This window comes from Peromyscus maniculatus, chromosome 3 (genome assembly GCF_049852395.1).
Source record: "Peromyscus maniculatus bairdii isolate BWxNUB_F1_BW_parent chromosome 3, HU_Pman_BW_mat_3.1, whole genome shotgun sequence".
Classification (NCBI taxonomy): domain Eukaryota; kingdom Metazoa; phylum Chordata; class Mammalia; order Rodentia; family Cricetidae; genus Peromyscus; species Peromyscus maniculatus.
The window spans coordinates 162,979,999-163,007,808 of NC_134854.1; the positions used below are offsets into that span (position 1 = coordinate 162,979,999).

The following is a 27,810-nucleotide window of genomic DNA, read 5'->3' on the forward strand; positions in this document are numbered from 1 at the left end:
CGGCGGGGCCGAGCTCCCGGATGTGGAGACGTTGGGGCGGCGGCGTGGGAGGAAGATGGACGCGCTGGAGAAGGGGGCCGCCACGTCGGTGCCCGCCCCGCGCGGACGGCCGTCCCGGGGCCGGCCCCCGAAGCTGCAGCGCAGCCGGGGCGCGGGGCGCGGCCTGGAGAAGCCGCCGCATCTGGCGGCGCTAGTGCTGGCCCGCGGCGGCAGCAAAGGCATCCCGCTGAAGAACATCAAGCGCCTGGCGGGGGTTCCGCTCATTGGCTGGGTCCTGCGCGCCGCCCTGGATGCGGGGGTCTTCCAGAGGTGCGCATGTGCGGGAGCGGGGTCCGGGGGTCGGGGGTCGGGGTCCCCAAGCCTGACCCTGCACGGCCCCTGCTGATGGGCACCTGTCACCTCTGGGCTGCGCGGACTGTCGGGTGCTGTTGCAAGGCCTGGGAGGCAGCAGGTGCATGAATGGAGTCCGGAGTTGGGGCTCTCCAGCCTGGAGAGTCTTCCCTCACCTTTGGGGGGAAAAATACTCTAGCTGTGAGGCTGTGAGTCAGCACAATGCGGAAAGCTTCCTACGTGTGTACGGGGTATGGCTGTTTTATGGGTGTGAATGGCTTTCGCCTGCCTCTTGAACTTTGGCCTCTCTAACGACAGTTTAATTTCTGCATCATTTTGGCTTCTACCAGATTGATCAGGAGTAACAAGTTGATGCCATTCATCAAAGGAGGAAGATAAAACCGTTTGCCAAGAATGAATTTAAATGCACATGCTAGCTGCAACCTGATTGTGCTTTTATTTATTGCTACCTTTGGATTTTAAGATGATTGATCCTGAAGAATATTAATTCCCCATATTACATAGGCAGATTTATTATCCAACTTTGTTTAAAACTGCGATAGCAAAAGGTATAAATTTATTAATTTTCTGTATGTTTTAACCCAAAAGGAAGCTCTGGGTGGGTGGAGCCAAGCAAATAGAGCTGGCATTCTGAAAATAACACGTAATAGGAAGTGTGCTACGGAGAGATAGGGGAGTGTTGGGGGTTTGGTTAGGTTCAGTCAACATTTCCAGAGCCCCACTTCTTGCCATACACATGCAAGGAAATAACAAGATAGGCCATACACAGTTCTATCCCATATGGAGGTCAGGTTTGGTTTTTGGCTTTTTCGTGTTTTTAACCCTCTCAGAATACAGACTGAAAAGGAGTGAGAAGTGTGTATAGGCAACAGTGGCCAAGTAAAATCTCAAATTCATGGAAGGGAAGAGAGATCGAAGTCGTATTGACAGTAGATTGAGAACAAAATTATTATTTATGATTCAGGTCACATGTCAGGATATGACTTTCAGAGATGATTCAGAAAGGGTAGTGGTTGAACTGGAGAGATGGCCCGGCACTTGAGAGCATGTGCTGTTCTTCCAGACGACCCAAGTTCAGCTCCCGGCACCATTGTTAGGTAGCTCACCGCTGCCTGTAACTCCAGCACCAGGAGATTGGATTCCCTTTTCTGGTCTCCTCAGGCCCTTCCACTCACCTGCACGTTTCACACATGCACAGTCTTTTAAAAGGAGAGTGTGATTGACAGAGGAGATGGCTCTGTGGAGAGAGTGCTTGCCACGCCTGAGAAACTGAGTTCTAATTCCCTGAGCCCACGTAAAGTCCAGGAGAGAGACTAGACTAGTGCTTCTAATTACACAAGACAGGAGGTGGAGAAAGGAGAGTCTGGACACTCGTGGGCCGGCCGGCCTGGTGTATCCAGGGCACAGCAAAGGAGACGCTGTCTCAAGGTGGAAGCTGAGGACCAGGACCTGCGGTTGCCCTCTGACCTCCACACGTGACACACGTGCCATGACACTCATGCCTGCACTCACACAAACATTACATACAAGTACGAAAAGAGCCAGTATCTCAAGAACAATAACCAGGCTTAAGGACAAAAGATGAATCTTTTATTCAGCAAATGCTGTTCACCTACTGTGTGACGACTGCTGCTCTGTCTTGAGCCAGCTGGAACCAGTCTGTGTGGAACCATGACAGATGCAGCCCTGCTGCCCACTCAGGAGTCACCAGCCACAGACATTAGTAGGAAGAGTAAGGCTTATTGGCCATGTCAGCAGCTGGAAGATGGTAGATTGTACCCCTGTTCCATCTCACCAGAAGTGGCACCGTGAAGTTCATATGGGACTTCTGAGGAGTCTGCTTTTAGCTGTAGTCAAGTGGACCCTGAATGGCCATCCATTTTCTTGGTTGTCAGCTCCCTGGCTGTTTTGACATTCAGGTGTTAGCAGGCATTCCTGATCCTTGTAAACCTGAAGAAAGGTGATTAATAAGAGGTGGTGTGGCTGATGCTGGTCTTTGGCAGTTTCCCTTACCCTTTGCAGGCAAGGCTGCCCTTACTGGTTAGTTCTCTGGGGAGGGAGGCAAGATAAACAGTGAAAAACACGCTGGCTAGTCCATGCTGGAGGCTGTGTTGTGCAAGCCCTTCTCTGTCTCTGCGCTTCCTGGCCACCGTGAAGTGGGCCTCTCTGCTCCACTGTGCCCTCTCCGCCGTGATACTCTGCCTTACCACAGGCCACAGTGTTTGAGCCAAGCAACTATGGAAAGACCTCAGAAAGCCAAAATAAATCTTTCCTCCAGTTGTTCTGTTATCACCATAACCACCACAGCTGAGCAGCATGCAGAACGCAGTTGTATGTGTGGTATCAGATGAGATCTGTTATTGTAAGGGTCATAAAGTAGTGCACGGTGATGGTATACCCTGTCACAAGAATCTTCTCTTTCCTCTTTCGGGATAGGCTGTCCCTTTCTGATGTCAAGTAGAGTGTCATAGAACCGCCAGCCTCTGCACACATGACATAGTCTCCAGCAGCTTAGGACCATATTCTTAACTGTGGTCCCCTTGCAGCAGCATACCCACCTGAGAAGATGCAGTAGTCTTCTATTCCATTCCAGAGGGATGGACCATATGTTCCCCGGAAGTCATGATGAGCTCATAGACCCCCAGCCCCTCCCTTTCAGAGTGAAAGTGAGCTCTCAGTTGTAGAAACTTCCTGTGCCCTCTGTGACAGGACTCTACAGTGGAGATCTGTGCTTCTCTGTTCACGTGAACTGCAGACATTCTGCAAGGTAACTTCTCTCAGCCCCTGTGGGAAGATGAACCGTGGTGGGCACCTGGGGCTTGAGCTTGCATTTGTGTCCCCGTCATGAGGATAGGCACTTGTTTCTCATCCTCCCCGTAAGCAGCGATTCATAAACTGACACACACCTTCATGTGGGCTGACTGAACATCTCTTGGTGCCTCTCCCTTGCCGGCCCGGTTTTTGAAAATGCTTCTGGCTTTTGGTTTCAGGATGTTGGCGTCTAGTTTCTTCCTTCTTGCAGTAGCTGTGGAGGACATTGTGCCCTTACTAGCTGTCCGAGTATCTGGGCTTGTTTATATGCAGTACTCATGTTTTCCAGGCACAGTCGGCTCTTCTCACCTTAAAGCTTTAGAAGCCTCTCTTCATCGGACCCCACTGCATCCCTCAAGCCAGTCACTGTCATTCTCAAGCCAGCTAGTCACTGTCAAGTAGAACACAGTGCCTGCACTAGTTCAGTTGGCCCCACCTCAGGAAGCCGCTGACAGCCCTCGCCGAAGCATCCTGAGGAAGGCCGAAGAACAGTTACCAAGTGAGGGGAGATTGTCAGATGAAAACTCAGCAAGTAGTGGCTCGCAGACATTGGAGGTTTTGCTGGGAAACTCCTGCTTTGTTTATTAAACTGTCTACGGGGAGCTGGTGAGATAGCTCAGCAGATAACACACTTGCCACCGAGCCTTAGAACCTGAATTTGACCCCTGGGATCCTCCCAGTGGAAGGCGAGAACAGACTCCTCCACACACTGAGGCATTTGTGTGCCCCTCACTCCTACACACTACATACGTAAGGTGAAAAAATGTAAATGCACCCACATAAACTCCCGTTAGGAGTAATGCAGGCCTCAGCTTCCTGAAGCAGTCCTCTGTCCATGTAGACTGAGTTGTTGCTGGTGTGGACAGTGTCTTGTGTTTCTTTGAGTTGCCTGCAGGACCTGTAGCAGCAGCAGCAACCAGGAGGAATAACCCCCCTTTCCTAGAACAGCAGCTTGAGTGTCTGTCCAGCTCTGCCCTCTCTAGCTTGTACCAGGTGACTTCACTCGCCTGTTTCTGGTGGTACCTGCTTATGGGCATCCTCTGTGGGGACCTGTGGAGATTAGCTGGGTAGTAGAAGGTAATAGACCAGCACTGCTTCTATCAGTGTCTGCCGACTCATTCTGAAAAGTAGTCCTGTGCTACTGTTTGTGCCCTGCTTTGGAGTCAGCAGTGTGGCGGGGGTGAGGGTGCAGATCACAGCCTGGCCACCCAGTAATCACGATTCCATCGCCTCTCTACCCCAACATCTCCACCTACAGGATGGACTTGGATGTACATCTGAGAGGAGAGGCTCGGAGAGGATTGCTGGAGATAATGTGCCTTCAGCCCTGATGTAACACGGACAGTTTTTCCTTGTATCAAGTGCTCCCATCCAGCAATCTGATTCTTCCCTTGGGCCACGGTTCCCTTGCATGTAAATGGAGAATTAGTAACCCTGAAAATGCCTTCAACCCTGACAGTCCTTTTTGACTTGGGGCGGTTAATGGAATCATGTCTTTATTCTGTCTTTCAGCTTTCAGCAGACTTATTCTAGACAGGGCCACACAGTATGTATTGCCAGTTTTGCAGGCCAGGTGGCCTCTTGTAACGTCTCAGTTCTGAGCCTGTATGTTATAAAAGTGGCTGGTGGTCCATGGATGAAGGGATGTGGCCATCTGCCAGTAGAATGTTATCAACAGTCTGAGGGGGAAACACTACCTTGCTCATTCTGGTAAACCATGTATCTTAGATCCTCAATTAAAATGCATAGATTGGAACTGAACTGGCTTCGTAGGACCCCTGGAAGACTTTGGAGCATCCTCCCTACCTACAGTTCTTGCTTTTCTTCCTTCAGCAAACACTTAGGTTAGAAGGAAGAAACTTAGAGCAGTCTGCTGTGTGTTTTCAGGACCAGAGGAGACTGGAAATTCAGATTATTTTGTTCAAAGCCATGCTTTGGCTCAGGCTGAACATGATGGAAGTTAACAGAATGTTTCCAGGTTGCTAAACTATGCTGCTAAGATGGTCAGCAGTCCCCAAAAAGGCGAATGAGCATGTTCATTAGAGAACTGTTCCTCCAGCTGGGAAGAGTCTTGATTTTCAACCATGCATCAGCAGTGGTGTGAGCAAATCTGAGAGCAAGGTGATCTTTTGAATCTTGTACAACAAAGTGGTGAAAATCAACATACATTTTAGTTTCATTTCTAAGCCTGTGAGGGGCCTGTGCTCTGTTATCGTTCCTGAAATGACACTTTGTGGTTCAAGATAACTGCACAGGCACCATGGCCGATATTCTGTGTGCTGAGTTAGATAGAGTGTGACTTCATTCCATACTAAAGCCGTTGACTTGGACCTTGACATTTACTCCCTTGGAGTTGTTTTTAGGCCATCTTCTCATTCTTGTTCATTCTTTACCTTTTGCCCATTTTGCAGACACCCCTCAGCCAAAGAGAGATCTGTCCACCTGGTCCCTTTAGTCAAGAGGATCATTGTGTTCAATGTGTTGTATGTGTTCCTGTCCCCAGTGCCCCCATGTCACATATGACATGCACAGAGCTTTTCAGTTTTCTTCCAGAGCAAATAAGCCAGTGTGCAGTCCTTTATTAGCTCTTCTGTTTCAAGGCTTGGAAAATTACCATTTTTACCCCTTCTTCCTGTAGCGGGTGATTTATATTTCATGCACTCAGCCGTAGGCATACCTACAGTTATCACGACCCTTGTGCTGCGGCACCACTGCTCTTGACTACTCACCTTTCATTCATTCATCAAACACAGCCAAGTACATGTTAGTCATCAAGAACTGTAAAGCGTGTGAGGGAAGGGAAGGCATTAGAAGGAGCATGCTTACTTAGCTGTTCTCATGTCTTTCCCTGACGGTTTAGCAGAAATTACAGTATTGTATGGGTCTGTCTCTATTGAAAGGCCAAGAGTTCCAATAAATGGACTGCCCTGCATCTGCTGTCATGCCTCAAGGTCTAAAGTAGTGCCTGGGACAGAATAGATTGCAGCAAGCATTTCAAGAATAAAGGGATGAGAAAAAGGAAGGACGACAAGCTGACAGACTTCTTTTTAAAACAAAAATCACTGAAACCTCCACAGTTGAATGAATCCTCACTCAGTTGTACTTCAGCTGTAAGCTAAATGCCAGGAATGTGTGCCTTCTTTTGGTTCATTTTTACTATATTCTGCTGTCCTCCCCCTCCACCTGCATTTTCAAAATCCAGTGCAGTTGCTTCATTGGCGGTTCACTTGGTTATATAATGTTGAAAAAAAAAAATCTGTGGGCAAACTATTTACAGTGCAGAAGTCATGAGCTCTTTGCTTTGCATCAAGTGACATGAGTAGGTGCTGGAGACTTGACCATTAGCCTGTAGCCATCTTGTTGAACAGGCTCTCTCTGAGGGGGGAAAATTGGGGCTTATTGACTTTATCCATAACATGTTTTTCTCTGTCCTGCCAGTCAGCTCCCAAATAATGACACTTATTATTACATAAAGACTTATTAATTATTAATTAAGAAAGCTCAGCCTTAGCTTACTTAGGCTTGTAGCTCTTATAACTTAAATTAACTGATTTCTATTAATCTATGTGTTGCCACATGGCTCATGACTTTTACCTCTCCTGCATGTCCTGCTTCCTCTGCATCCAGCAGGTGACTCCCCCTTTCTTCTTCCCAAAGCTCTTTCTGTCTGGAAGTCCTGCCTACCTCCTGCCTAGCTATTGGCCATGTAGCTTTTTATTAAACCAATCAGAGTGACATATCTGTACAGTGTCATCAAATATCTCAAAACATTTCCCCTTTTTGTTTAAATAAAAAAGAAAGGGTTTTAACTCTAACATAGTTAAATTTATACAATAAGCACAATTATCAGGTAAAAATTACATTTGCAATGTCCAGTCCATTTGTATTTGGCAATTTTCAAGAAAATACTCTACTATCTATCCTATCCCAATGAGTCCAAAGTTTTATACCCAAACCACTTTTAATCATAACTTGTATTACCAATCCAAAATTATCTTTTTAGATGTCAAAACATTTTCTTAGATAAACAATTTAAGCTTCTATATTTCTCAACCTTATAAACTTTACATCTCTTATATAAGTTTTTTTTTTTAAATTTGGTAACAAGGAAAAGTGTTAAACTGTAACTAACTAGTCTTCAACCCCATCAAAGACCCAAGAAGAATATAATGTTACCTGAGTAAACAGGAAGTGCAGAGCAAACAACTTCCAAACATATAGAAATGACAGAGACAGCTGCTGCCTGGATAATCACCCAGGGTTCCTCTGCAATGTTGGGGCATCTACAGTCAACAAGCCTAGAATTTCTGACAGACTTTTGTGAAGCAGGAATTCTGAAGGGCTGTCATACCTCATCTTGGCAAAGTTTGGCAGTCATTTTCTTTTGTGTCCTGCTTCTCAAGTTTGGACAGCATACTGTCAGCCCGAAATCATGTACAAGAAGCTGGATGAAGGCCTTTTTTAGAATTAGTTAGTACTCTATGTGACCATTAATATCACAACAGAAAATTTAAATATATAAATCATTTAAATTTTGAGATAATATTTATACCTTAACAAAAGTTTTAAAGAGTCAAAATGAAACCAAAGGATTATGAGATTAGTGTCAATAGAATAGTCCTTTAATTTTGTTTTTTCTTCTGTCCCATACCTGGTGGCTTTTCTGACACAAGACAGAGATTTTGGATTTTCCTTTAAAACACATGTTTGGATTTAGAGAAGGATAGAGCCACTCTCCATCTCTGAAGCCAGCTTTAATTTTTAATTGAATTGGGACTACAATAAAAATAATTTGCCTTATATGTCTGTAGAGAACAGCAGAAACACACATTTGGGTAGATTTATGAAATTTTATCCTGTTGGAAATGTGCTATATCATTAGGCCATTTACTCTTTTTCTTGGGCATTTTCTCTGGATGATTTGTCCTTTTAGTTCAGATGTCTCATTTGTCCAGTGGTCTTCAGAATTCTTAGTTGGATGCCTTGGAAACAAAACCCTGCCCCAACCCTGACTTTGGGGAGTTTCCTTTTTGGCAGATTATATCTGATCAAATAAAAGGCATTTGTTAGTCCCTTAAATTAGTTTACATTGAATGGCCATGCTGTTGTTTGAATCTAATCTTTATCAATTTTGATGGTATCCATAGCTTTTCTTCTCTTGTACAAACAAGAGCAAAACCTCTTCCCCAACGTAACACATATCCCTTTCTTTTTATTAAGCATATCTTTTAAAGTACAATTAGGTCTTTCTATAACTGCTTGTCCTGTAGGATTATGTGGTATACCTGTAATATGCTTTATGTTGTAATATGCAAAAAATTGTTACATTTTACTAGAGACACATTGTCAGTCTTAATTTGTACAGGTATTTCCATGATGGCCATAACTTCTAATGTGTAATTACAAAATCATCTTTTTTCAGAACTCAAAGCAGTTGTCCATTGAAATCCTGAATATGTGTCTATGGTATGGTGTATATATTTTTAATTTTTCAAACTCTGCAAAATGAAACACCTCCATTTGCAAAATTTCATTTCTTTGAGTACCCTTTGGGTTATTTCCTGCAGGTAGTGAGTTTGGTTATACAAAGAACAAGTAGGACATTTCCTTATAATTTTCTTGGTTTGTTGCCCAGTGATAGAAAATCATTCTTCAAACTCTTGCTATTAACATGGTGTTTCTTATGACATCCTGGGGCTTCTAGCACATTTCCTACCAATAGGTGATCAATTTCATCATTACTTTGTGCTAGAGGGCCTGGTAGACCTGTATGGGATCTGATATGTGTTATATGCATTTCTATTTCTGATCACTTCTTGTAATTGAATAAATAACAAAGCTAATTGTGAATCCTGGAATAAGTTCAGCAGTTTCAATATGTAAAACAACTTTCTGCATATAAGAGTCATTAGCTATATTAAGAGCTTCTGGAAAATCTATAATACCATGAGAATAACATATAATTCTGACTTTTGAACAGAATCATAAGGGCTTTGAGCCACTTTACTTATATTTCCTGACTTACAGCCTACCTTTCCTGGTTTATTTGCATCAGTATAGAATGTAGGGGCTCCAGAAATTGATGTTCTCTGTACAATGTAAGGAAGGATCCAATTAGTTTCTTTTATAAAATGAAGTCTCTTGGTTTGGGGATATTTATTACTAATCTCTCAAAAAAAAATTACTGCAAGTTCTTTACCAATGTTTATTTTCTGCCCATAATGAGGAAATTTCAGCATTAGTAAAAGGTACCACAATTTCTGCTGGGTCTATTCCTGCTAATTGATGAAGTTTAATTTTTTTTTCAGAATCAATTCAGAAATCTTTTCTACATGTCTTACTTTTTTACTCTGTTGGTGTGGTAAAATTATCCATTCTAAGATATTATCTTCTCTCTGCATAAGAATTCCTGTAGGAGAATGCATAAAAGATAGAATAACCAGAATACGATCAAGCTCTGGATCTAAGCGATCCACATGTGCATCCTGTAATGTCTTTTCTGTCAAAGCCAATTCTCTCTCAGCATCAGCTGATAATTTTCTTAGACTTTAAGTCTGTATCACCTTGTAAGGTTTGAAATAAATTACTTAAATCTTGAGTTGTCAATCCAGTTGTGGGATATATCGAGTTAATATCTCCCAGCAATTTTTGAAAATCATTAAGAGTTTGTAATTGGTCTCTCCTGATTTGTACTGTCTATAGTTGAATTTTTTGTAAACCTATCTTATATCTTAGGTAATTAATTTGTATTTTTCAGGAACAATTTGTAATCCCCAACAAGGCAAAATTTTCTTCACCTCTCCAAACACTTTTTCTAAGGTATCTGAGTCTGAATCAGCTAGTAAGATATCATCCATATAATGGTAAATTATAGATTAATGAAACTGTTTAAAAATTATTTTCAATAGTTGTTGTACAAAATATTGGCACAAGGTAGGGCTGTTTAACATCTCTTGTAGAAGAATTTTCCACTGATATCTTTTAACACCCTGGGAATTATTATAAATAGGCACTGTGACAGCAAATTTTTCTTTATCCTTTTCTTGCAAAGGTATAGTAAAGAAGCAGTCTTTTAAATCAATCACTATGGTAGGCAATCTTTTAGGTAATACAGAAGGCGAGGGAATTTCAAGCTGTAAAGATTGCATTGGCTGAATTACTTTATTTATGCCTCTTAAATGTTAACATTCTCCATTTTCCAGATTTTGTTTTAATGGCAAATATAGGAGTGTTCTAAGGACTCTGGTTGATTCTTAGATATGTTGAGCATTTAGCTGCCCCTGTACCAGCTGTTCTAATGCCTGTAATTTTTCTGACTTCACTGTATGTATTAGCCACCTGTGGCTTTAATTTTCCTCTCTGTTCTTCTGGCCCTATACACTCAACCATATTGTGGGAGACTCTGATGCTCCCAATACTGACTATAAAGTTTGCTTTGAATCAAAGGGCAGAGCTAGCTACTAGCTGACCAAATTAGCCATAGAGGTTTTGGAGGACCGAGGACAGGTAGAGAGACACAGGAAGAAGTAGAGTGGGGGCTTAGAGTCTTGGCCCTTTTTTGGATCAAGGAAGGAGACAGGAGGTCACTGGTTGTTTCCTTGCTGCTTCTCTGATCATTCCGGTTCTTACCCCAGTATCTGACACCCGAGTTTTTATGGATAAAGAATAATTAGATAAACACTTCATCTGGTGACCCACATTGGGTCATATCTTCACATAGTGTAATCAAATATCTCGCAACATTTATCCTTTAATTTAAATCCTCAGTTGTGTGTATGCATGTGTGTGTGTGCGCGCGTGCATGCGTGCAATGCGTGCAGTGCGTGCGTGCGTGCGTGCGTGCGTGCGTGCGTGTGTGTGTGTGTATGTGTATGCATCTTGTAGGGGGGGAGCGGTACACAGAGGCCAGGGGAAGATGTCAAGTGTCCTGCGGTGTCACTCCCCACTTTATTCCATGAGAAGGATCTCTCACTGACTTTGGAGCTAGACCAGCAGCCACCAATTCCCAGCCATCCTTATCTTTCTGTCCTTCACAGTTCTGGGTTACATGCACCTTGCAACCATGCCTGGCTTTTTGTACATGGAGGCTAGCAATTTGAACTCAGGTCCTTTGTTTGTATAGCAAGCATATTCACCCACAGAACTATTGTCCTGGCTCTTAAATCCTGTTTCTACAAATGCTGAAGGGAATGTGTGAACTTAATAAATGAAATCCAGAGGTTGGAAATTTTTCCTTCCTTTCTTAAGTGATCTTGGATATATGACATGTATACTCTTTTTCTCTTGGTAAATGCTGAATGAAGGGGACAGAAAGCAAAGAGTACATGTATATGACAGACTACAAATCTTGAAAATATCTACATACTATCATTATTAGAGCATTGTGGCTCAAGTAATATTCATGTCTTCTATTTCTAGAAATGGGAGTTTATGAAGGTTCAGAAAGCAGGAAAGTAGAAAGCAGAAGGTTCAGGGAAGCATTTTGCTCTCTGTCTTGGTCTTAGAGAATCAAGCAGGCAGCTGTGCATTGTGGTGATGACAGGAGATGTTCCTCAGCCAGAGCAGTCATGGCTGTATCATCAGTGGTTGTTGCCTGGGTATCCACGTGAACACTGTTTTAAAAGTCAAGTTGAATTTTCTGGTCACTGTTAACCCAGATCTGGATATTTACTCTTTCTAAACTTAAGAGTATTTCAGTTAAGCAAGTCCAGTTTATTTCTACACATGTATTAGTCTCATATGTATGATGTTTTAGGTTATTTAAATTGGCATACAAAGTAGATCACCTTCAACTCACCTTATTTGACTTATGGTGCTCTCTTGCTTAGTCTGTTGCCATCTTAAAAATACTGAGTTCATTTTTTCCTAGTTTATAGAATTATAATCTAGAGCTACCTAAATAACGGTTTATTGTGTTGCTTTTATTTTTGCATTGTTTTGGATCTTTATGTTTTTGTTTATTTTTGTTGATGGGGTTTTGAAATAGGGTCACCCTATGCGGTATTGGCTGGCTTGGAACTTGGGGACATTGCCACACCCCCCACTCTGCTTCCTGAGCCTCGGGGGTCCAGGCGTGCACCACAGTGCCTAGATCAGTACCGCTCTAGTTGTACAAAAGCTTTTCCAGTGCCAAGTTGTGTGCACTGGTGCAGAGCTCTGCCAGTCTCTCCTGGGGACTTGGTTATTTAACTTTCTTCTTATTGTCTAAACAGCGTGTGGGTTTCAACAGACCACGATGAAATTGAGAATGTGGCCAAACAGTTCGGTGCACAGGTTCATCGAAGAAGTTCTGAAACATCCAAAGACAGCTCTACCTCACTCGACGCCATCGTAGAATTCCTTAATTATCACAATGGTATGAGTTTGACTACTCAACTCAAATTGTATGTGATCTGTAGCCATGTTCACCATCACACAAGACTTGGGTTAATGTTTCCTTTAAGATCTCAGTATTTTGTGATCACCAGGACTGTGTGTGTTTGATGTCTTTTCTTTGTGTTGTCTTCAGAGGTTGACATTGTGGGGAATATCCAAGCCACGTCTCCATGTTTACATCCCACCGACCTCCAGAAAGTTGCAGAAATGATTCGAGAAGAAGGCTATGACTCTGTCTTCTCAGTGGTGAGGCGCCATCAATTTCGATGGAGCGAAATTCAGAAAGGAGGTGAGTCAGCTCGTTGTACCGAAAGTCGGGCTTTGTCTCGTTTTGTGAATGTATACTATTAACAGTTTAGAGAGCTAAGGAGCAGTAATAGTGCTTGGAGCACAGCTGCAGTAGGCCATGACAGGTTATTCCTGCCTAGACCTTGTTGTAAAGCAAAATGGTAAAAAAACAGAGTACCTCAGCTTCCCACTCCTTAGACACCCCAGCCTCTGTTTCTGGCAGTTGGCAACGCAGACAGTTTTTAGATCAGCTCCTTTTATGTTGGTTCTTGGCCTGTCAGGTGAGCACCAAGCCACACCAGCCCTCCAGACTGAACTAGTACAGCACCTCCATAGGGAATCCTCAAGTCAAAGTGGGTGTTGAGGGTGATGAGCTGTGAGGACCTGTTCAATAAACTCAGTGAGTATTTAGGTTAAAGAGATGACAGATCCATAAACGATTGCTGTACATTGTAAAGAAGTTGGGAATGCTTGAGTAAGCGCCTCACAACACCCAGAGTGAGTGCTGGCAACTGCTGTTTTATCTTTTCGTGTGCTGCGACCCTTTGGAGCCCCAGGAAGCAGAATGCTGCTGGTGGACAGCGGCTGAACCAGGCCAGCAATTCCTGGGCTCTGTTACATTTCTTGTTTATAAAATCGTAGCTGCTGTCTGTGTCAGCTGTGTGACCAGTCCGTCACAGATTTCTGTGACATTTTCTGTCCTTGTTACAGTAGATGTGCATGTCCAACATGGCGGTCCTCATGCCACTCATGCTGTGTTAACCATGCCAAATTCAAATGCCCCTTAAAAGTAGAAATACATATCACAGGGCAATGGGGGGGGGGGCTTGGTGAGTAAAGCATTTGCCACAGTGTATGAGGCCCAGCACTCTGATCCCCAAAACCTGTGTAAAAGGTGGGTGGACATTGCAGCCTCCTATAGACAGAGACGGGATTCCTGGGAAAGTTGGCTGGCTATCATCATCAGTTTGCAAGCTCTGGGTGTGATTGACAGACCTAGCTGCACAAAATGAAGTGCCTGAGGCAAATGTCAGGCCTGCACTTCTCTGCACCACCCCCCATGTGCACACACGTGCTCATACACGTGCGACCATCATAGACCTGTGCACACACCAAATAGAAGGAAAAGTACACGCTGCACTTCTGCAATTTCATGTGGATTAGGGGTCACAGTATCTTGTTAATAATCTTATACTTACTGCAGACTGAGATGAGGTGATGACTGTTTTCTCCTGGCGTTTTAAGACTGTTTCCTGAAGCGCTGTCGTGAAGATGTTGTCTTCTGTCTTTCGTGTTTTTCTCAGCAATGCAGCTGCCATTCCCGTGATTATTTCCCCAAGTGTACACCTCATCTTCCTTGGGATGCTCCTAAGAGTCTGTGTCTTCTCTCTCCCCACATTGTGTGGTGATGTTTCTTAGTTCACCCCGCAGTAGCTGGTAACTTAGCAGCAGTGACACTGTCTCAGATCAGACTCTGGCCATGAGATGTTTCTCTAGTGTTTTCTTTGTCCTCTTTCTGGAATCCATTCAAAGTTAGTTTTGAGTAGTTTCTGGTTTGTGTTTCTCAGTCTGCCCTGCTGTCCTTATTCCTTACTCTGCTTACTTTTGAGCAATCCCAGCTGGCCTGAGTGCACTAACCTTCTATTCAGCCAGTTGGAACCTTGAATTACTTCAGGGTTGTTGTTGTTGTTGTTGATTTGTAGTCTGCATATTTGAGTTCGTTTTTTAGGAATTCCATTCCCTGGTGAAATTTTCAAGTTTATCCACCTTCACGATCTTTTTCTTTAATGTCTTTAGCATATTTATGGCAGTTATTGAAAAGTTCTTTGTGCAAATTCCAGCATTTTGGTTTTTCACTGAGTCATCTCTCCTGCTGTTCGTCCTCTTGAATGTGACCTTCCTGTTTCTGCTTCTCTGTGTGTCTCACGGTGTGGCATGTACCTGCCATAGACGTTGGAATCCACGTTTTCCTTTGGAAAGGACTCACCTCCACCTCTGTGATACACAGGGATTAGGAGCTGGAGACGGGTTCAGTGAGAAGTTGTACAGACTCGCTGTAATTCCAGTCCACCGCCCCGTGCCGTGCCGATTGTGGGAAGGTCTCATAGGTACAGCTTACTCCCAGTCAGCCACCCTAGACAGTGTAGGAAACGCCATCACACCGTGCTGTGAGGACAGGAGAGCCATCACACAGTGAGTGCTGTGAGCACCAGAGACACCAGCCCTCTGGTACCGTGAGACACTTGCCTGCTCTCCAGCCCGCCCTCCTGCCCCTGTGTGTGACATGGCGGTGGGAAGAACTGGTGATACAGTTGTCCTGTACCTGACAGTCCACACATGTCCGTGAGTCTGGATCTTTTCTCAAGTCTTCATGCAGCAGACTCCCTCTGGTTGTGCCAAGTGTGAGCTTGCTCATCTGCCCTCACACTCCATCAAGTGTCTCCAAGGAGAAGGGCTTGTCCTGTCCCATCTTGTTGAGTCCCCTGAATTTTTAGCTGCCTGTCCACACCTCTGTTGCAGGTTCCCTGAAGGCAGAGAGCTCTATCTGTTGAAGTCCAGAAGCCTGAAAAATGGGTTGCCACTAGCTAGTCAAACATATTTGCTGAGTTTCCTTAATTTACGTCAGACACAGTCAGATGGCACAGAGCGTGGTTAGTAAGGGAAGTGGGTATAGGTTAGTCATGGGAGCCTTCTCATACAGAGGTGACAGCCCAAAGTAAGATTCTGGAGTGACACCAACATGTACATGTATGCATACCTGAATACACACACATATGCATATACCCCCCAAATATACATACACATGCATGTATACCCAAACACATCATTATACCCAGACTTGGGTGTAGTCTGAAGTTTTCCTGTGTCCTGCCCAGCCCGTGGTCAGGACAAATCTCTCCCACCTGCAGTCCTGTAGCCGCTTATAAAATAATCACGCAGAGGCTTAATATTAGTTATAAATTGTATGGCCTATGGCAGGCTTCTTACTAGGTAGCTCTTATAACTTAACTCATCCCATAACTATTAATCTCTGTATCACCACGTGTTTACCTGTGTCCCATTAAATATTGCTCCTTCGGTGGCTGGCTCGTGTCTCTCTGCCTCCACCTTTCTTCTTTTCTGTCTCCCTCCTTGGATTTACCACCTGCCTCTAAGCTACCTTGCCATAGGCTAAAGCAGCTTATGTATTAACCAGTGGGAACAACATGTATTCATAGATTACAGAAAAACATCCCCCAGCAATTGGGAATCCAGTCAGAGCAGAAGGGACTCTCTATATTGATAACAAAAGCTTCACTGTCCATCCATTATACTCCTTAGTGTTGACACTGCTGGGCTTTCATTATCAATATCATAAATATTTATTTTTGTGTTTCATATATCTTAAGCACCAAATAAAAACATTTACCTATTTTCACTGGTGTAAAGCTTTGATATGGGCTCAGAGTGTAGATCAGTTGGCCGAGTGCTTGCCTAGCATGCACAAGGCCCTGAGTTCACATCAGCCTTGCATAATACTGGGCATGTTGGCACATGACTGTCATGCCATCCTATCACTCAGGAAGTGGAGCCAGGAACATCAGAAGTTTAAGGTCATGTTCAGCTAAGTAGGGAATTTGAGGCCAGCCAGGGTTATATAAAACTCAAAAACAAAAAAAGCCAAAACCTTCCAGTGATTTAATAGGAAAGTCCTTAGTTTTCTGTGATAATTCTATGAAAGCACTTTCTAACCGTGTTAGATAAATGCGCACACACTGTATTTCTGCAGCTGGAAATAATGAGAAATAGACTAAAGAGGTCAAGTTTGGAATGATATTTTATGACAAGTCCCAATCCTTGGGAGCTGTTCGAAGGTTGCCTGCATGCCCTCCAAAATCACAGAGCTTGTAGAAATACCTTAAACTTGAATTTCTCTGAATTCCTTCATGAAATACTTTTTCTGATATTAACAGTTTAAAAGTAGATACAAGTAATTGTCCCTCTAGAAGTAGTACCTTTTGTTTCTCTAGATACAGATGTATGCATTCTGAGGGGATTTTTATTTGTGCCTTTACTAAGTGAACAGTGTCTATTCTAAGTAATGTAGACTACTGTAGCTTTTGCTTTTAGTTCGTGAAGTGACTGAGCCTCTGAACTTGAATCCAGCTAAACGGCCTCGGCGACAAGACTGGGATGGAGAGTTATATGAAAACGGCTCATTTTATTTTGCTAAAAGACATTTGATAGAGATGGGTTACTTACAGGTTTGTATATTCATTTTATACAACTCTTCAAACCCTCTGTGTTGTGCTTGGAGTTCTGGGAGAGAAGCTTGAGTCCGCCATCTCTGGAGGAAGGGTGGGGAGAGAAGCTTGAGTCCGCCATCTCTAGAGGAAGGGTAGGGAGAGAAGCTTGAGTCCGCCATCTCTGGAGGAAGGGTATGGAGAGAAGCTTGGCTCCATCATCTCTAGAGGAAAGGTATGGAAAGAAGTTTGGCTCCATCATCTCTGGAAGACAGGTGGAGTATCATCAGACTGCTGGCCCTGCAGCTTTACCTCCAAGGTGATCTTTGAAATTCACAGTAAATATCTTTGGAGTCTGTTTAGTTGAATATTGAGATAAAAATGAGATAAGGGCTGAGAGCTGATAGTGTCTTCCTGTTCTCATTAACCCACTCAGTTGTTTGTGGTCCATATTAGGTTACAATTAGATTATGGATATGTGGTTAAATAATTTCTACTACTTTAAAACAGAAAACAACCAATTCAGTAGATCTGAGAGAGCATTGACCTGGTTTTCTGGAAGACCAAATTCTGTCTCTCTCTGTGTCACCTTGACTCTATTGTTCTGTGTGCTTGCTGGCCGCTCTTGTTTTGAAATGAGAGGACTGGCAGTCTCTCATTCTTAGAGCCTGCGTGGTTGCATCACATCCTGGAAAACTGGTTCATTTTCATATCGCTGCCAAGCACCCCTACCGTGGGCTGTGGAAAACACTACATGTCACCTACAGCACTCCGCACAGCTGAGGAGGAACATTGTCATTGCTGCCCCACTTTGCAGACCTGACAACTGCCGCTCTGGACATAGAGTAATTAGGAGCTGGCTCAGGATAGGAGCACTGGCTGCTCTTCCAGAGGACCCAGGTTCAATTCGCAGCACCCACATGGCAGCTCACGACCATCTGTAACTCCAGTTCTGGCAGATTCAACACCTTCTTCTGTCCTCCTTGGACACTGTATGCATGTGGTGCACAGACATGAACATAGTCCATATCTTTATAAATAAATACACTTGTATAAATGAAATAATTCAGGACAGAAGCAATACTGTTGAGATTTAGGCCCTGTTGTGTGGTATTTTGTTTGTGTTCTGACAAATGAAGCTTGCCTGGAGATCAGAGGACAGAGCTAGCCACTAATTAACCACAGAGGCCGGGCAGTGGTGCACACAGCTTTAATCCCAGCACATGGGAGGTGGAGACAGGGATATAAGGCGAGTGAAGGCAGGATTTTACCCATTCAGTCTGAGGATTCATAGAGGCAGGATCCCCACACATTCGGTCTGAGATTTCATAGAGGTAAGAAGTCTCTGGTGGCTGGCTGCTCTGCCTCTCTCTCCAGGCAAGCTTTATTTGTCTGAACACAAAATATCACACAACCAGGCCCTTAGAGGGAAGGAGGGGTCAGGGGTCAGGGAAATGGCTCGCTGAGTAAAGCAGTTGATACATATGTGAGGACTTGAGTTCAGATCCCCAGAAGCCACCAAGTGCCTGGTGGTCATGGGGACCTGCCTGTAATTCCAGTATTCAAAAGAGGAGTGTGGGCATCCCCTGGGCAAACTGGCTAGTTAGGGTGGTCTGCCCCAATGAATAAGGTGGGAAGTGGTTAAGGGAGACTCCCAACGTCAGCCTGAGCCCTTCACATGTGCATGAGCCAGGTTCATGTGCCCCACACGTGTGTATCCACACACATGTGAACAGCATGAGGGAAAGAGTAGTTCAGTGGTGGCCCGCCTTCTGAGCATGTGCAGGACTGGTTCCAGTTCCCAACATCAAAAGGGAAACCTCTCCACTCTAAAATTTCTCCCGTGATTCATATTCTGAAAACAAAGGATTTTTTCCCCCTAGTCTTCAGATCAGTACATAGGCAAACAGAAGTCTGACCCTTCTAGTTACAGTCTAGAGTTCAGGTTAGATTTCACACACAGGTACCCCCACTCCCCTGCCACCCTTGGCTCTTTTCTGGGGACAGCTGTGGTCTAGTCCTTCCCAAATGTGTGAAGAAAAATTGTGTTTCTCATTGTAACATGATTTGTGGAAACAGTTTTTAGAAATGAAGTCGCCCTGTGATTGGTCCAGTCATTGAAACAGCATCAGAGGAGTGGTCCCTCTCTTGCCCTGTACCCCAGGCACGGCCTCAGCCCTGACGTGCACCATGCACCCCCAGGACCTGAGACAGTCTGCAGCAGTAGCTGCAGGTGCCCACCCCAACCCTGGTCTGGGACCAAAGACTGAAAGCCAGCTGTCAGATGATGAGAGGGCACCTTGCAGAGGGAAAGTAGCAGCTCTCGGGGTCCTCAGAAAGCTCTTGTGTTCAGAGCTGAGGAGGTGCCTTTCACCCCAGACAGGCCTGTTTAAAGGAAAACAGGGAAATTGTATGGTAGACAGAATTTGAAAACTCATTTGTTGGTTTGAACTTTGTTTTCAGAATAATCACTATGGGTGTGTTGCTGGTTTACAGGATTATTTGTTTTCTCAATAATGCAAACCCAGATCTAAGCTGCGTATACATAAGTGAATATCAGAACACTCACAGCATTTCTGTTGTCTTTAGGGTGGAAAAATGGCATATTATGAAATGCGAGCTGAGCATAGTGTGGATATAGACGTGGACATTGATTGGCCGATTGCAGAGCAAAGAGTTTTGAGGTAAAAGAAGGAGAAAAGCCTGTGGTAGCCATGCACCAGGGCCCAGCGCTATTTTTAGCGTGTTTAACTAGCCTTGTAGACATTGATTTGAGATAGTCTTTGTACTCAGTTTCCTCCAACGGGAAAGGTGTGCTTACAAAACACACCTGTGAAGACACCTTTGCAAGCTGGGTGGTGTAGTTTGGCTAAGTGGCGAGTTGCCATGCTGTCTGCAAAGTGCACAGTGAAGTGAATTTGAAGAGTGATGATGTCTGCTGCCACTGCCCTTGGCCAGAGGTCAGCGCGGGGTGAGTTGCATTTGTGCTCAGGAGTTCTGTCTGTCTTGGTTTCTTTCAGATTTGGCTATTTTGGAAAAGAGAAACTGAAAGAGATAAAGCTTTTGGTTTGCAATATTGATGGATGTCTCACCAATGGCCACATTTATGTATCAGGAGACCAAAAAGAAATAATATCTTACGATGTAAAAGATGCTATTGGCATAAGTTTATTAAAGAAAAGTGGTATTGAGGTATGTGCTCCCTAAATACAGCGTATGTACAAGATTTTGATTCAAGGTCAAAGAATATTGCAGTAATGAAGAGATTTCAAGTTTTACTGTTTACATAAAGTTTTCCAAGTACTGCTTGGTATATGCCTAAAGAACTCTGACACTGGAAAGATGAAATTGGGGGTTTTCCAGTTCGTTAATATCTCCTATTTAATCATACATTAAGCACACTTCTTCCTTTCCCATAGGACTTCGGAACAAAAAAGATTTCCTTAATTCGTGTGGGCACCTAGAAAGGGGCAACACTTTGTAGACTTTTTAAGTACGGCCTATTCATGTGAATGAAAGGGTTAATTGGGAGTAATTTAATGTATAGGCGTATTTCTTAAAACCAAGGTTGAGCTGGGCCTGGTGACACACACCTGAAAGGCAGCTACTAGGGAGTGAGACAAGAGCGTGAGTTCAAGGACTGGCTGTAACTCAGCGTGACCTTGTCTCAAGATAACACCTGGAAAGGGGCCTGGAGATGGAACTCGGTGATAAAAAAAAAACACTTGCCTAGCATGCTTGCATGATACCTTGGATAGATACAGTCCACAGTTGGAGAGGGGAAAAGTTAAGTGCAGTTCACTAGAAATCTCGACTGCAGCTGGAGATGGACGCTCCTCCTGAGCAGTTGTTGACTTCCAGGGAGAGGCTGTGTGTCCCCTGGCACAGCTGGCATGTCACCTTGACAGGCTTTAGAGGTCACACATGCTTTGTTTTGCTGTTGATTTTCCTAACTGGCCCTTCAGGTCAGAGGACCACTCATTTGTGACTTGGTTTATTCCCAAGCCTATCTGTTTCCCTCCCTTCTAACGGCCCACTTCTTTTCCAGGTGAGACTCATCTCAGAAAGGGCCTGCTCCAAGCAGACACTCTCCGCCTTAAAGCTGGACTGCAAAGCAGAAGTCAGTGTGTCAGACAAGCTGGCCATCGTGGACGAGTGGAGGAAGGAGATGGGCCTGTGCTGGAAAGAAGTGGCCTATCTCGGTGGGTCATTCGCAGATCTGCTTGTCCTGTCCGGATAACCAGAGGGAAAGTCCCCAAATGACTGTAGGGAAGTGGACATCTCTTAAACTGCAGACCAGAGCATCACGTTAGAACAGTCTGGGCCAGTGGGTAACGGCAATCGCTGTCCAGTTTGATGACCACAGTTCGATTGCCAGGATACCCGTGGTAGAGAGAGCTGACCTTTGAAAGATGCCCTACCCTTTAACCTCCACAGGGATGGGGTTGGCACATGCACACCCCAAGTTTCTAGTACACGAGAACATTTTTTTCTATTTGCTTTTTACAACAAATTCCAGTTTGAGAAAGAAACTGGGGTAATGTGCCAATGATGGAGAGAAAAAGAATCCGTCTAAATTGCTGAAGAATGCAGCCCATGAGCACAGTGGGTTTGAAACAGCCATCTGTGTTTACCGGCATGATCAGATAGGTCTGAGATTTTCATGTTAGTGTTAAGCAGATATGCTTAGCGGGTCCCTACAGTGTGCAGGCAAGGAACTAGTTGCTAGAACCATAAGCATTGTGTGTACAGAGCTGACAGCCCCATGATATCAGCATTGTAAGTATTAAGATATACTAGCTGCTAAGGTGCACAGTAACTACAAATCATGCATGAAGTACAGATGGGCAGATCACACCAGCCTCAAGGTCACCCGAGCCCGTGGTCTTGAAATATGGAATAGCTGTGGAGCCAAATGTAGAGAAATATGCAATAAGACATTTGTTGTAGAAAGCACCAGCCATGCAATGCATAGGACCCCCACCATGCCCCTTATCCATGAGGCCTCAAGGAAACTTTCCTATGGCTGACTTTACGTATTCTAATCAACAAACTAAGCAAACCTTAGAAAGAGAAACAAAGATCAGAGGCTCCACATTGTGTAGGAAATGTGTCGTTTACGTAGGCAGAGGCCCCGAGTCAGATCCAAAAGGCATTGACAGAGGGGAAGTGATAACCACACTGGGCAGGCCCACTTGTCTGCATGTCAGAAAACGTTCCTATCGTTGTACAAAAGAAAAAAGAAAAAACTTAGGATACATCCGAAATTTGTACTCAAAATATGAGCAGTGTTTCGAATGGGCACATAAATGTATAAAAACACATTCCAGGGCTGGAGAGATGGCTCAGAGGTTAAGAGCACTGGCTGTTCTCTCTGACAACCCAGGTTTGATTCCCAACACCCACACACATTCATAACCATCTGTTAACTCCGGTTCCGGGGCATCCAGCGCCCTCTTTGGGCCCCCACAGGCACTGCACGAACATGGTGTACAGACATACATACAGGTACAACACTCATACACATAAAATACAATAAAAACCTCCTGTTAAATTCCTCGACAGTACTGACACTGCCGGGCATGGTGGTGTGTGCATGTGGCCAGCATGGGGAGGCAGGGGGATCGCAGGGTCAAGCTTGCGTCTCAGCAGCTCTCAGAAGAAAAATTAGAGACAGGATTGTGCAGAGAAATGCTGATTTTACTCTTTCTCTTCAGTGGAATCCACTCAGTTTACTATATTGAGTTACAGGGAAACATGTCTGTGTGTGGACACAGAGCACATGGGAAACAGCATTTCCATAACTAGTAGTTATGCCCAAAATGGTGACTCTGTCCCACTGGAGGGCTCTGGTGTTTTTTCTGAAAGAGAGGTTGGGCAGGCGGGTGGAGGGAGGGTGGAGTTTTGTTAATGTAATTTAGTATTTCTTTTGGTGGCTCCAGTATGGCAGCTTCCCTACAAATAGTATAGGACATAGAAGTCAGAGAGCTGGTGTAGATGGAAAAGGGAGGGACTTGGATTAGCAAAATGTACCCTGTTTTGTCTTGTTTTGTCTCCTGTTTTTAAACATTTCAGAATGAAAATGGCAATTTTGAAGGGTTGGGGAGAGGGTTTCAGACTCCCATTCAGATGTGCAGCCTCCTCCGTGTAAAAGCTGGGTATAGTGCCCTGTGCTGTGACCCTGTCGATGGGAAGAGGACATGGGCGAGGCTTTGGAGCTGGGTGCCTAGCTAGTCTATGTCAGTGGCGAACTCCGGCTCCACTGAGAGACCTGCCGTAAAGAAGTAGATGAAGAGCCAGCCAGATGGCCCAGAGGATGAGGGCACTTGCTTTCAAGCCTGACGACTTGAGCTAAACCCTGAGCCCACAATGTAGCAGGAACAACCCACCTCCCACAGGTTAACCTGTGCCTTCCATGTGCACACACTAAACAGATGAATAAGGGACTGAGGAAGACAACGGACGTTGACCCTTGTCCTCTCTGCAAGTGCCTATCTGCACACAAAATGGCATGTTTGGAGACAGTTGGCAGTGTTTGACCATGTAATAGTTATTAAATTGCTTTAAGGAATCATTATTTATTGTGTGAGTTTGATAACTTTTCTATTAGGTATAAATGCTTAAAAGTGTGGGGATAAAGGCCAAGAGGTAGTGTCCACACCTTTAATCCCAGCACTCAGGAGGCAGAGGCAGGCGGATCTCTGTGAGTTCAAGGCCACCTGGTCTACAGAGTGAGTTTCAGTACAGCCAGGGCTACACAGAGAAACCCTTCTTGAAAGAAAAGTTTGGGGCTAAAATCTCTGCAGATTCCTTCCACACTCTTCCTCCAAGAAAACTAGGGTATAGGACAGAGAAAGAAGTAGCGATTAAATAATCTACAACTGATCATTATTAACTATGATACCTTGCACATACTTGAAATTTCCCTTAACAAGGTTATCATTTGTAATTCAAGTACCGAATTTCTGAAAATTACAATACACGGGCTGGAGAGGTGGCTCAGCCATCAAAGGCTAGGCTCACAACCAATGATTACAATACACAGTAGGTAAAGGGTACACCCCATTCTCCCTCCAAGGCTGGGAAGAGCTTGTTCTGCAATGCTTAGGGAAAGCCCCGCTCGCACTTGTGCTTAAAGGTGTTGTTTTGTTCCGATTGTCAGTGTCCCACTGTTGTTCCTCGTCACCTCTGGGTTGTGGGTTGCATCATTTAGCTAGACCATTTTGTGTCTTTCGTACTTGACTGATGCTCATCTCGCTTGCAGGCAATGAAGTGTCGGATGAAGAATGTTTGAAGAGAGCCGGCCTCAGCGCTGTTCCTGCCGACGCCTGCTCCGGGGCCCAGAAGGCTGTGGGGTACATTTGCAAATGCAACGGTGGCCGGGGGGCCATCCGCGAGTTTGCAGAGCACATTTTCCTCCTGATAGAGAAGGTTAATAACTCATGCCAAAAATAGAAGTGGTGTCGTGTGGGGAAGCAGGGATGCAGGCTCCGTCGGGCACTTGACTTGTGTGTTCATCACATCCATGGTGTAATCTGCAGACCTGTGATCTGATTTGTGAGATTCCTGACTCTTCTCAAAGAGTTCCTCAAATCATTGTTCCAGAACCCACGAGATAATTATGTTTGCTTTCCTCTGGTGCAAGGAAATTGCCGGCCAAGGGATTGATCTAGTATTCCTCAGACTTTTAGTAAATGCAAGAGACATCATAAACAATCAACTTTGTGTGTACCCTGTCAAACTGTGTTTGTGTGGTTTTAATGATGCTGTTTTATTTATTTTAAGGCAGTGTGTCTGGTAAGACACACCCGTGTTAATAAAGTTCACAAACTTGATGAAGTTTCTGTTCTGTAGAAGACACTTCCTAGGCACTTATTTTAAGCATTAGCTGTACAGTCTCAGAAACAAGCGACCGAACGCCGAGTGTGACACATGGTGATTGTGCTTTGTATATGCACACCGAGAGAACACACACACACACACACACACACACACACACACACACACACAGATCTAAATATGTCCGTGTCTTCGCCTTACATGTACTGATTTAGAAAAGGCAGATGATCCATTGGCAGCCATAGCTAAAGCAATGCTACCTTCATATACTAAACTCAGCTTCCACTATGACTCTGTGGCCAACGCAGATTGTCCCCACTGAATTCCAAGAACGAGGCATCAGCTCATAAATGTAGCCGCTTAAATAGGAAGTGTTGCTTACAGAACATTTACAGCTCTTCCCACCATTACAAAGGAACTCCTTAGTGCTGACTAGAAGTAGGTCCTTTGTGCCCGCTGTGTAGGCCCCAGTCCTGTCACCAGGGATCTGCAGTTCTGAGGCTGTCCCTAGAAGGCAGGCAGGAGTGAGAGGAAGAGACAAGTGGCTTCATCGTCATCTGCTTGCCTGTGACCGGACTTCCCCCTTGACTTCCTGCGTGTCCCACTGTATTCTCTGGCTCCCCAAGGTTCTCACCCCAGTTTTCTCTTCTAATCTCGGCACACGTGTGTCCCATCTAACCACCATCCCCTAGGCTGTCTGTCGCAGGCTGTACATGCAGTGAGCCAGAGCCTTGGGCTGCACTTGTCACAGCCTAAGTGGTGTGGTGGCACATGCCGCACTCTGGCACTCAGAAGTTCAGTGCCATCATGAAACCCTGTCTCAAAACAAGTAAGGAGAGTCAAGATAGCTTGCCTCAGTTTCTCCTCTGCACCTGTTCAGTCAGCAGGTTTTGAGTCTGATGCTGCCAGCCCCACACCCTTCAGTCTTCTCTAGGTCCCTTGTTCCAGTGTTTGATGTAATCTTGCAGAATCTTCTAATTACTCCATGCTGACCACAGAAAAGAACCGCTTCAGTTCAAACCCTGGCCACAACCACTTCCGATGACTGTGGATGGTCCAGTTAGTCAAGGGTTTGTGTGACTTTTCAACAGCGGCCCTGTTTAGCCGTATCAGCATGAACTGTTCATTCCTCAGAAACGTGCTCCCACAGGAGCTACTGTGAGAAATACAGTGCACCAGGGGCCCTGTTCCAGACTACAGGGTGGGAGTGCAGCGTCACTGTGGAAACACTGGAAAGACGCTGTGTTCATCTGTGGCAGGCAAGAGCTTACTCGAATCCTAACAACAAAAATGCCAGACAACGAAAGTAACACTTTTGGAGCTTGTCTGAGCAGAACAACCCAAACCCACCCAGAGAACCTCAAACAACCCAAACAGCTGCAACCAGATGCCCTGGATGAGGCACTGAGGTAGTATCTGATAAGGAAGACTAAGTGTAGACTACAGGGTGACCTGTGGGGTGGTGGCAGGGGTACCAGCGGACTCTTACAGGGTCCAGGAATCTCCACGGCTCTAGGCAGAGGAGGAAGAACCCTGGAAGCCCTGACTTTCTCCTCCCTAATAAGACTACTCCACGGTGAAGGCCCTCGCCCCTCCGCTCAGGAGAATCCGTAGTGAACAGCAAAGAAGGCATCAAGGAAGCTGACTGGGACACCACAGGGGACAGAAGCAGAACTCTGGGAAGAAGTCCTAGAGGAGGAACAGGCCAGCTTAGAGTGACCATTTCAGAATGCCCCCAGCTTCCACTCTTTATATTTTCTGGTTAAATTTAGTGTGTAATGTTTTTATTTATTTGCAAATTTAAAAAAAATAAAGTTTATAATTTTTTATTCCTCTTTCGTACATTATATCCTAACTGCAGTTTCTCCTCTCTCCACTCTTCCCAGACCCCTCTCACCTCCCCTCTTCCCAAGATGCACTCCTCCATTTCCCCTCCAAAAAAAAAAAAAAAAGAGAGACCTCCCAGGGACATCAACTGAATATAGTATAACAAGTTACAGTAAGAGTAGGCACAAACCCTCACAGCAGGGCTGGACGAGGCAGCCCAGTGGGCATCTTTGAGAGACCCTTTCAAAGACTCCTAGTAGTAGGGGATACAGACCCTGACCTGGCCATCTTCTATAGCCAGGGAAAGCTCCCAGCAGGGGATTGGGACACCAACCTGGTCCAAAAACTTTCAACCTACCATCTGTCTAACTTGCAAAATGTACTGGGGTAATGTGGACGCCGAACTTCGAGGAATGGCCAACCAACTTAAGGTATAACGAGGCCAACTCCACCAGAGGGAACCCACTCCTGACACTGCCTGGATGGCCAGGAACCAGCTTCCACTCTTACACCTCATACATCCACCAAGTCTCCAGTAAAGTAAGTGAATTGATGCACCCTCCCCCCTTCCCTCCCCCCACATAAAATAACTTGCAAAACATAGGCTTTCTCTCAGGGCGGGGGTGGGGGGGGAACAAAAGGAAAATTCCCAAGCCACAGGCAAGGACCCTGGAGGAATTTGATTTCCCTGGTATGTACAGCTATAGTAAAGATATAACCCACCTCCCAGCAAGATTGACACAAACCTTTCTACTAAAAACAGATTAGTCATAATCTCTAAAACCCAGTTTTCCACAATGAAATAACAAGTTGCAAAAGAAAAGAAATGGCTAAATTTAAAGAGAGAAAACAATCATGGAACCCACACTCAGGTATGACATGGATGTTTATATTATCTAGGCAATTTAGAAGAGCTGTGATTTGATACAGATGGTGGGAAAGTTATACAATGTGTAAGGCCAGATAAGTAATGTTAATAGAGAGATAGATACCATAAGGATGGGTTAGACTGGCCATGGTGGCCGATGCCTGAAATCCAAACTTAAGGCTAGCCTGGGCTGCATTAGTGAGTCTCTACCCCACTACCACCACCCAA

The 27,810-nt window shown here is 44.7% G+C and overlaps 1 protein-coding gene across 2 annotated transcripts; it reads left to right on the plus strand.

Moving 5' to 3' along the window:
• Positions 1-24,883, plus strand: Cmas (cytidine monophosphate N-acetylneuraminic acid synthetase). Of its 2 annotated transcripts, none has more exons than XM_006990038.4 (8): positions 1-309; positions 12,375-12,517; positions 12,671-12,826; positions 16,972-17,069; positions 19,638-19,732; positions 20,069-20,240; positions 21,097-21,250; positions 24,313-24,883. In XM_006990038.4, exons 1-8 carry the CDS (start codon positions 56-58, stop codon positions 24,501-24,503), a joined length of 1,263 nt encoding a protein of 420 aa, XP_006990100.1. In that variant the 5' UTR covers positions 1-55; the 3' UTR covers positions 24,504-24,883. The 2 variants fall into 2 exon arrangements, with proteins under 2 accessions (XP_006990100.1, XP_006990099.1); XM_006990037.4 differs by having other exon boundaries at positions 5-309; positions 16,936-17,069.
• Positions 24,884-27,810: the final 2,927 nt, after the last annotated feature.